At 56.6% G+C, this 10,219-nt stretch overlaps 1 protein-coding gene across 1 annotated transcript in view; it reads left to right on the top strand.

Annotated features, from left to right (window-relative positions):
• Window positions 1–1,716, top strand: part of CUNH14orf132 (chromosome unknown C14orf132 homolog) — a 132,049-nt gene extending 130,333 nt beyond the window's left edge. The window contains exon 3 of the mRNA XM_045288106.1: window positions 1,211–1,716. Within this exon, the coding sequence (XP_045144041.1) occupies window positions 1,211–1,429 (219 nt within the window). The 3' untranslated portion in view covers window positions 1,430–1,716. The remainder of the gene's footprint in view (window positions 1–1,210) is intronic.
• Window positions 1,717–10,219: the final 8,503 nt, after the last annotated feature.

The raw sequence follows: 10,219 nt of genomic DNA, 5'->3' as shown, positions 1-10,219 counted from the left end.
GATACCAAGGGCTCAAGTAGAAAGCAAATGTTTTGAGAATGATGATGGCAACAAATGTACAAATGTGCTTGACACAATGGATGGATGGATTGTGCTAAGAGTTGTACGAGCCCCCAAGCAAATGATTTTTTAAAAACGAAGAAGAATGAGCTTGATATAAATGAGCATTTAAGCATCGGTGCTACCCAGGAGCCCCCAAAAAAGCCTGGAAAGAAGTGGGTGGCTTTGGGCATATTGGGAGATGAACAGTATTGATCCCAAAGTGACGGGCGTAGTGGCTCGCCTGCCCCTTTCTCTCCCTCTGTGACCGTATACCCTGTGCCCAGTGCACATGGCTTTCAAACGGAAGACCCGGCCTGCAGGGCGAGAGGCCTGCGTGTCCTGATGGGGGCTGTGGGGTGGACTCCATCTGTAAGGAGGCGGAGGATGCCCGCCTCAGAAGGAGGTTCTTGGGGGCATTAGTATTTGTGTTGCTGGGGGCCATCGGGTTGGTTCTGACCCATAGAGACCTTATGCCCCACAGAACCAAACACGGCCCAGTCCTGCGCCCCCCTCACAGTTCTGACGTTTGAGCCCATCGTTGCAGCCCCTGCATCAAGCCATCTCCTCAAGGACCTCCTCGTTTTCACCACCCTTCTACTGGTTTTGGTTTGTTTTAGTCACGGGTGAATTTTTTTTAATGCTGTTGAGATCAAGTTGCTGGGTTCTTCTGTTCATTTGTTTTCAATCATTTTATTGGGGCACTTACAACAATCCATACAGCCATGGTATCAGGCACACTTAAATATATGCTGCCATCAAGCATGATGGCCTTCTCCAGAGACTGGCCTCTCCTGACATGGCCAAAGCCGTGAGACAGAGCCTGACCACCCCTGCGTCTAAGGAGCGTTCTGATGGACATACTTCTTCCGAGATAGCTTGTTTGTTCTCCTGTGTCCGTTCTGATTTCCACTTTCTTCCCCGGCACCACGGGTCAGATGGCCCGAGGCTTCTTCTGTCTCCCTTATTCAGTGTCCAACTGTCACGAGCATAGGGGTGCCTGAAACACCATGGTTCGGGCCCGACACACCCCAGTCCTCAAAGTGATCGTCTCCCCTGGCAGCACTAGAAAGGGGTCCTGTGCAGCAGGTGTGCCCAAGGCCATGCGTCCGTTGTTGTCCTGTCCTATGGACTGTCCCCTCCGCTGACTGCTCCCTGTCCTCTTCCACAGCTGCCCATGATGGGCGGGGCCTTCATGGACTCGCCGAACGAGGACTTCAGCACCGAGTACTCCCTCTTCAACTCCTCTAGCAACGTCCACGCAGCCGCCGGCGGCCAGCCCGAGGAGCCCTCCCGGTCCTCCCGCGACGCCATTCTGCTCTGGATTGCCATCATCGCCACGCTGGGGAACATCGTGGTGGTGGGGGTGGTATATGCCTTCACCTTCTGAGGGACGGCCCCCCAGCCTTGTTCCCGAGTCCCCCTGACCCCCCGACCCCCCGTCTCCCCAAGTCCCCCCGACCCCCAGACACAAGGCCTCTGTGGGTGAGATGTCCCACGTCCGGAATGCCCCCAGTGGTCCTGGTTTCAGTCAGCCCCTCCTGGCCAGGCTCAAGCTGGCGTCCAGATCCCCGGCTCTCCTTGGGACCAGGACCCCAAGACCAGCCTGGGGAGTCCTGGAATGAGACCTGATGGGGCAGCTGGTTAGTTTTGAAAAGGACCTGTGTTTAGCCATCACCTGGCTCCTGTGTCTGCAAACTTCTCAGACCTGGGGGCCAGCTGGCCGACGGGACTGGCCCTCAGAAATGCATTCCCAACCCAATCCCCGTTTCCCACTCACCCCTTGAAACAGTGGTGCCATAGAACGTTCTAGATTGGCCTGGAAAGGGTGCCTTCATCACTGTGGACACCCCCGGAGGCCGGGAGACTGAAGGAAGGCGCCCTGCTGTGTGTGGCATGGGGGGCAGGGGCTGTGGGGGCGGGCGCTGGGGTGGACCTTTCCTTCCCCTTTTCAGGATTGAGCTGCAGCCTTCCTTAGGAAGATGTTCCCCCTCTCCCGGGAAGTTGCCATGAATCCAATATCCCTGCCTGTGTGGTGGTGAGACTGAGGGGGCAGCTTGCCCGCGCCCTCGGGCAGGGTATTGGGGGAGTGGGAGCAGAAGGGTGCTTCCTCACTCTCGTCTCAGGGCACGCTGTGCCCTAACCAAGCCCCCCATTGATCAGAGCACCCCCAGAGCCTCCTGGAGTTGGAACCAGGAGCATCAGGTGGCTTAGACCCTCCATGTCCATTTCTGGTGTGGACACCTCGCGCGTCTACTGGTGAAAGCCCACTTGTGCTTGAGTCTGTGTCCGCCTGAGTCAGGATCCCCGACTCAGAGCGATCCTGTACAGAGCAAACTAGAACAGCCCCCACAGAGTTTTCAAAGTTGCGCCCCTTTCCAGAGACGGGCGACCGAGGCTCGTCTCCCCTAGAAGCCGCTGGTGGGTTTGACCCTTTCAGGTAACAGTTGAAACTGTTCAACGCCTGTGCCCCTGAAAAGCCAATGGCTTGGGACCCTGGCCACCAAGGAAAGTGCCCAGGGAAGACCAGAGCCTGCTAGGGTGTGCTGGACAAGCAGGGCGGGGAGAGAGCGGCTTTCTTCCACCTTGGGAAGGCCACCACCCTGTGCTGTCCAGCCCTCCGTGAAGGCCAGAGAGTGGGCAGGCTCAGGAAGGGACTCGCCTGGCAGGGGGCCCAAGTAGCTTTCTCCCAGCCTCCGCCCTGTGCTGTCCAGGGGAAGACAACCGATCCAGTTGCCGCAGAATCAATGCCGGCTCCTGGCGCCATACTCCCCATGCACATAGAACAGGACTGTGGGCCCCACTGTGTTTTCAGAGGCTGTTTTTTTTGGGGGGAGGACACGGCCAGGCCTACCTTTCTTCTGAGGGGCCTCTGGGTGGTTTCGAACCTCCGGTTGATGGCGAGAGCCTTTGGCACCACCCAGGGACTCCAAACAGGAAGTAAGTGGCATAAACCTCCTGTGCCACCCCCGTGCCCCCATGACTTTGTGAAGCGGTCAGTATGCTTTCTTTGTGTTTGGGCACAGTTATATAGAAGGCTGCACGGGTCCCTGTGGTCTCAGGCATGGGCATTCTCGGTGGCAGGTGAAGGGATACCTTGATGACCCCGGGTAGCCCCTCTACACAGGAGGTTGGCACTGAGGGCTGCAGCTTGGATTGGCCACTTGTACCACCAGCCACCATGTGTCCACCGGCAGATGCTTCAGCTCCAAGTGGAGGCCCTGGGTGCAGAGGGCCACTTGGCCTTAGGAAAGGGGCTGAAACTGTGTCGGGGCATCTTCCAGGAAAATGGCGAAGGGGCTCCCGCATTCTGCAGGACCAGCCCCAGGCTGCGTGGTCATTAACCAGTCCTCTCCTGCCTTGGGGAGCCCTGGTGGTGGAGTAGTGGTCACTTGTTAGGCAGCTAACCAAAAGGTCAGCGGTTTGAAACCACCAGCCGCTCCGCAGGAGAAAGCCGAGGCTCCCTGCTCCAACACAGAGTGACTGTCTCAGAAGCCCACAGGCAGCTCTGCCCTGTCCTTCAAGGTCGCTAGGAGTCGGCATCCACTCAGTGGCAGTCAGTCTGGTTTGGCTTTCATCCCTTGGGTCCCTCGGGTCCTGGGTCTGCCTGGTTCTCCAGAAAGCCCCCCAGCCCCTGTGTCAGCCCCAGCCTTTGTCTGAGGAGTGTCTTCTTGGATCACCCTGTCCCAGTGACTTCTGACTGACCCAGCCTGAGGTACCTCCATTCCTGGGGAGAGGAGACAGCCACCCCTGCTTTGTAACCAGGGGAACGTTCAGAGGCAGGGAGTGGGTGGGAGGGGGAGAAAGGGCAGCTCTGTCTCTAAATAGGCTCCAGCACCCTGGGCAGGGCAGCCCTGTGGAAGGGGAGTGGGGGCCTCACACCAGCCCCACTGGCCCCAGGAAGGTTGGCTTTGCTTTGTCACCAATATGAGTGTCCCTGAAACCTAGCCTTCAGGTGCTCCATCTCCAGGGCCAGGGCCCTTGAGGGTGGGACATTCAAAGCCACCTTCCCAAAGGTGCCATCCCCGATGACTGTGACTTGGTCACCCATTGCCATCTCTCAGCCGTGGAGCTAGAAAGTGGATCTTAGCCAGGGGCCAGGCGGTAAGTCCCACCCATCTGAGGCACTTGGCCAGAGAGCTGGCCCAGAGAGCTGACCCGAGTGTGGGCTCTAAGCCAAGCTGTTAACACTCACCCCGCCCCCTACCCCACCCCAGTGCACCACTTCCGGTGCTCACCTGTGCACCTCAGGCTGGGACTCAGAGAGGTGGAGCCCCGCCCACGCCACACAAGTGGCTGAGCTGGGACTGGAACTCCGCACCACCTTGCTCTAGAACAAGCTCCTTTCATGCCACCGTGCTGCCCTTGGGCTGAGCAACACCTCCAGGGCCTTGGGCAGCAGGCTCTGGGTCTCCAGAGGCCATTCCATAAGGTGCACATCACCTGGCAGCTGGGGAGAGTGAGGTCCAGCTTCACAAGGGCGTGGCTGGCCTTGGACGAGGGCAGGCGCATCCCCTGTCCAGTACCCCGCTGCCAGGCTTCAGGCCTGGTGTCCTGGGGGTGGTGAGACAACGCCGTTGTAAGGTTGAGCACAAGCCTCCTTGTGAGTCCTCAGAGAGGGGCAAGAGACCACCTTCCCCCAGGCTGAGACGGGGAGCCCAGCGGGGGTCCCACAAGGAGTGAGAGCCCCCTACAGCTGGATCTTCAGAGCCAAGTCCAAGGGCCATCCGCCCCAAAGGCCAAGCCTCTCATGCACCCCCGCATGCTGCAGAGGGCAACGTAGGGGCAAGCTCCTTAGATGAAAACAAGAACACTGCCATTGAGTGGATTCTGACTCACAGCGACCCTATAGGACAGGGTAGAACCCCACCCCCCCAGGGGTTTCCAAGACAGTCACTCTGTGTTGGAGCTGAGAGCCTCATCTTTGTGGACCAGCTGGACCTCCGCAAAGTTAGTAGCCCAAAGTGTAACTCGCTGTGCTGCCTGGTCTCCCCACTCTTTGGAGACAGGCCTGTTTTTGCTGGAATGTTCCTTGAGGGTGGCCCCTGTGTGATCCCTCTATGAAGCTCACACTCACTGCCATCGAGTCGATGCTGACACTGCCACTCTTTACGGGAGTGGAAAGCCTGGTCTTTCTCCTGAGGAGTGGCCGGTGGCTTTGAACCGCTGACCTTATGGTGAGCGGCCCTCTAGACGTGTCCCATAAAAAAGTTGTTTGCTTTTTTTTTTAAGCAGCCAGTTCCATGGAGTTGACGTCAGCAGGCAGTGGTGGAACTGGACTTTATTTCCATCTGTGTGAGGGACACTGAGCACCAGAAAGAACATGCGGTCCACGGCCCTGCGAGGAGGGCTGCAGGTCTCGGGCTGGGCACATGCTCGGAGCACTCTTGCCTCCCGTGGGAGCCTGGCTCAGTGGCCACACAGCCCGCCCTTCCTACTCTGTGTTGCTGCTTTTCAATGACATCCAGGTCAAGAGTCAGTGAAAGCCCCCTTCCCCCCACCCCAGGAGAGACGGCCTCATCTCCAGGGAGACAGGAAGGGAGGCCCACAGGGCTCGGCCCACTTAGCCAGGGCTGCCGCAGGCTGTAAATGGAAGGCTTGGGTGGCAGCCAAATCCATTAACGGATGTCACCATCCCTCCCCGGCGGCTGTGTCTGTCATCTGGGCTGCTGCCGCTGACCGGCTCCCAGACGAATGGTGTTTCCTTCTCTGTGTGTGACCTTCGTTCGCCTCTGTCAGGAAGATGGTTTACAGCTATTATTGATCCATAGCTATTATCCTCAGGAGGAGCCCTGGTAGCGTCCTACATAACACGTTGGGCTGCTAACTGCAAGGTCGGCAGTTCAAATCCACCAGCTGCTCCGAGGGAGAAAGATGAGGCTGTCTACTCCTATAAGGATGTATCGTCTTAGAAACCCACTGGAGAGGGGCTGCAGTGTGTCCGAATGGATTTGATGGCAGAGAGCTTGGTTTGGGGGGTTGATGGATCTTAGAACAGAGTCCTGGTAGCGTTGCTGGGAAGCATGGCCCTGCAAACCACAAGGTCCGCAGTGCAAACCCACCAGCCACTCCTGGGGCGAAAGATGAGATTGTCTGCTTGTGTAAAGAGCTACAGCCTCAGAAACCTGCAGGGGCAGCTCGACAGGCTTACAGTGAGTCCAAATCCCCTGACGGCAGTGCGTCTGGGGCTAGTGTAGGTCCCCTGGTGGTCTAGTGGGGACACGTCTCGTTTCAGAGTCAGCAGTTCAAATCCACCAGCCACTCGAGGGAGAAAGAGGAGGTTTCTGTTCCTTTCAAGAAGCACAGACTTGGAAACCCACAGGGTGGTTCCGCCTTGTCTTTTGGGGTCGTCGTGAGTCAGAATCCACTGGATGGGAGTGAGTTTGTCGATGTGGTTTATTGCTCTTAGGTGAGCCTCCAGCCTCGGGAGCCATCTTTAGGATCACCAGGAGCCGGACTCGATTCGATGGCAGTGGGTTTGGGTCTAGTGTAGGAGTCCTTGGGGTGTGGTGGTTATGCATTGGACTGCCAACTGCAGGGTCAGCAGTTTGAAACCACCAGCCGCTCTGCGGGAGAAGGATAAGGCTTTCCGCTTCCCCTAGGGTCTCGGGAACCAAGAGGGGAATTCTACCCCTTCCTATAGGAATTGACCCCCTCGGCAATGAGCTTGTTTATTTTAGTCTGGTCACTTTGAGAAGCTCCGTGCTCCTGCTGAGAAACCCTGCAGTGTCGTTTCAGGTTGGCTGCAATCCGCATGGTCGGCAGTTCAAAACCACCAGTCACTCTGAGAGAGTGCACAAGGCTTTCTACTCTCCCAAAGAGCTACAGTCTAAGAAACCCACGGGGCCATTCTACCCTGTCCTATGACGTCACTTTGAGTTGCCTTCGACTCCATGCAGTGGGTTTGGATGCTCCTGCTGTCCTCCAATTGCACCTCCTGCACGGTCCTCGGGGCACATGACAGTGCACGGACTGGTCTCTGAGCAGTGGAGAAGACACCCAGCTCTGTCCTCTCTGTGCCTCCTTCCCCCATCAGCCACCGCCCTGGACAGTGGCTGAGTCTGAGCAGAGGGTCCTGGAGGGTCTGTGACCAGTCTCCTTATTTCAAGTTTAGTTTCCCAAAATGACACCTCTCAGCACCCTGGTCTGTAGGGCTTGGCCGAGAGCCACGTGGGTTTGCAGGGGCCTCAGTGGCCATCCGTTAGGTGAGTCCCTGAGTGGACCTGAAGGTTGGTGGTTCAACCCCACGCAAGAACACCTGGGGAGGCAGCTTTACTGTACACACTAGAGGGGTGGGAGTGGCTAGAAGTCAGAATGGACCCCACAGCTAATAGCAGAAGTTAGGGCTTTCCTTTCTCCGGGATGCCTGGCCCAGGGTTCCGTCTCCCAGTGAGCTGGACTGGGAAGCCACCAGGGGTATCCAGGTGACCAGCTCTAGCTGTAAGCTCAGCCTGGTCTCAGAGGAGGACACAGCAGTGGGTGGATGAATCTCTGCTCGGGAGACAGACAGAAGTGGGCAGAGCCAGCACGCTCCATCCACCTGTCTTAACCTCTGCCCCCTAGCCCTGCCCAGGGTCCCTTGACCACAACTGCACCCAGAGAGGGATGGGAGTGTGAGAACCCAAAAGAACAGAGCCTCCCAGCAGAAAAGGGGGCCATGTAGAGAAAGCCGAGTCGTCAAACCTGTCAGCGCTTCTACCCGTTTCAGCCCGAATCTGAGCCTGGGTTGTTTCTTACTTTGGGGGAGGTGGCAGGGGACAAGACTGAAACGATGGTGTCGTGGTGTCTAAGGCTGAGGGGCACACACCAAGGATTCCCACCCCACACTAACCAGGAAGAAAAGACAGTAACTACGTGCCCAGTGGCAGGATGGCCACACGTTCTAATGGTGAGCTCTGGACTGTAGAACCGGATGTTCTCCGTCACTGCAGAAATCAGACATTCCATCAAGGTTGAAAATGGAGAGACCGAGGCTGGGCATTCTGCCCTCCCAGAGGGCCCAGGGGCCGCAGCCCCAAGGACTACATGGGTCTTTGAGACCACAGGAGTGGTTCCTATCTGGAACTTTCCATCCAGACACAAGCTGATGCTCATGGTGTCCTGGGCCCTGTGTCAAGCTGACATCGAAGAGGAGGTCTGGGCCACGTCCAGTTTGGGGCAGTGGATGTGACAAGTGAGCAGTCTTGTCACGTGCAGCCATTGGGGAGTCTCCACCCTCAGAGCGACCACCATAGACACTGTCTCACGGGTCCCTTTCTGCCAGTGTGTCAACAAACCACAGAACCCGTGGATCCACCCAGGCCAAAGCATCATCTTGGAGATCCAGCTGGACCTGGCAGAAAGGAGACTGCCCCTCTTCACACTTGAAGATCCCTTATCCCCAATGGGCTTTGTGGAGCTGACCAGCAGGAGAGCATCACTGAGCCCAGGGCTCCTGACTACAGAGCCCCTCAGCCCTGTGGTTCCCAATGGGGCTGAGTGTGCCCCCCATCTGTCCACGCCTGAAGACCTCCTCAGTTGCCATGACTGGGGCACTTGGGAGGGAATGCCCTGACATCTGGTGTGTAGAGGCTGATGCTAATGGCAGTGGCCCCCCAACAAAGGATTTTCTGGCCCCAAATGCTAATGGTGCAGAGGTTGAAAATCCCTGCACGAAGTCACCCTTTCTCTGATCTACCCTAAACCTGCAGGCATCCTGTGAAGCTCCGCCTTTTCCCAGGCGTCAGATGCAGGAAAGATTGGACTTGCCCAAAGCTCTGATCACAGCTACTGCCCTGAGATCCGAGAACCCCAGCCAAGAACAGTGACCGAGTCCTTAGCAAGTCTGATGGGCTTCCACTGCCTCCAGCGTTCACAACCTGGATGGTGAGAACCCCTAAGAGAGCAGAGCGAGGTGGGGGACCCTGTTCCCATCACTGACTTTGTATTTCTGGGGCCTGGCCACTCGCCGAAGCCCGGGAGAAGTCCCCTCTTAGGGTGGAGGGAACTTAGGAAGCGGGATGGGGCTGACGAGGACCGGTCAGCAGCCCCCGGGGGACACTCCATCTTCTATCTCTCGGACCCTTCTCTGTGAACTTTGCCCCCCTCACTGAAGTTGCAGTCACACTCTTTGTATAGTGACAGTTTTACAGAAACCTTGTGAGATGCCAACCGCCCAGAAGCCAGTTTTCCAGGCTGAGGGCATGGTCAACCTTTGTGTCTTAGTGTTTCCACAGTTCAGCTGTGCTGTAAGTCATTTACGCCATTTTAACCACTCCTGTGTCATTCTCCTGCCCTTAGCACCCCCGTTTCACCGTCAGCCCAGCTCACACTGACCACAGTGGAAAGCCTGTCGCTGCTGCCCAGGGGAGGTCAGCGTGCTCTTTTGATTAAAAACACCTCCCCTCCAAAGAGGGTGGGCTGTATTTGTGAGACCTTCTTCCTGCTACAGTTAGCATTATGTCTGTGGTTGTCATTACTGTAACGAGAATTAAAAACGTGAACCCTGAAGCATCTAATCCCTGCCTGTGATTCACACAGAGAACATGATGGGCTTGTCTTGGAAAGACCCAATTCCCGAACCCCCTCCATTCTGAGCAAACCCTTGAGCGACATCACACCTGGGACACCATCCCTGAGCCACCGGAGAGCAGATGCTTGGTGTCACCTGGCTTGTTCCTCCTTGGCACCCGCCTGGTGCCTGGCTCCCAGGGCGCCTAACAGATATTCCATGAATGAGCCGGTGGTCCTTCAACACTCCACAAGACCCTTCCTGGAGAGCACATTCCTTCACTAGTGTGTTAGTCTGGGTAGACTAGAGAAACAAATTCATAAACACACATATGTATATAAGGGAGAGGTTTATGTACAAGAGGAATTGAACATTGAGAAAATATGCCAGTCCAAGGCCATAAGTCTGATATTAGCCCACATGTCCTATACTAATCTATAAAGGCCTCTTCAGACACATGAAACACATACAATGAAGCCAAATGCAGGATGATCACAGGCCAGTGGGTAGAAAGTCTTTGGGTCCAGTGGCGTTGTAAGCATCTCAGCGCTGGCAGGGGTCTCTCTGTGGCTTCTCCGGCTTCCGAGATCTGGTTGTGTCCATGTGGCTTCTCTTCTGCAATGTCTCCCAGGGAGTAGCAGAGAGAGAGAGGTGTCTTCCACCTCCAAGGAGGAAGTACCAGAATTCTCA

Source organism: Echinops telfairi, unplaced genomic scaffold (assembly GCF_000313985.2).
Source record: "Echinops telfairi isolate 266 unplaced genomic scaffold, ASM31398v2 ScPeMD7_18;HRSCAF=68, whole genome shotgun sequence".
In the NCBI taxonomy this organism is placed as follows: Eukaryota; Metazoa; Chordata; class Mammalia; order Afrosoricida; family Tenrecidae; genus Echinops; species Echinops telfairi.
Note: the sequence above shows the minus strand (reverse complement) of the source record. Positions and strands in the feature narration are given on the sequence as shown.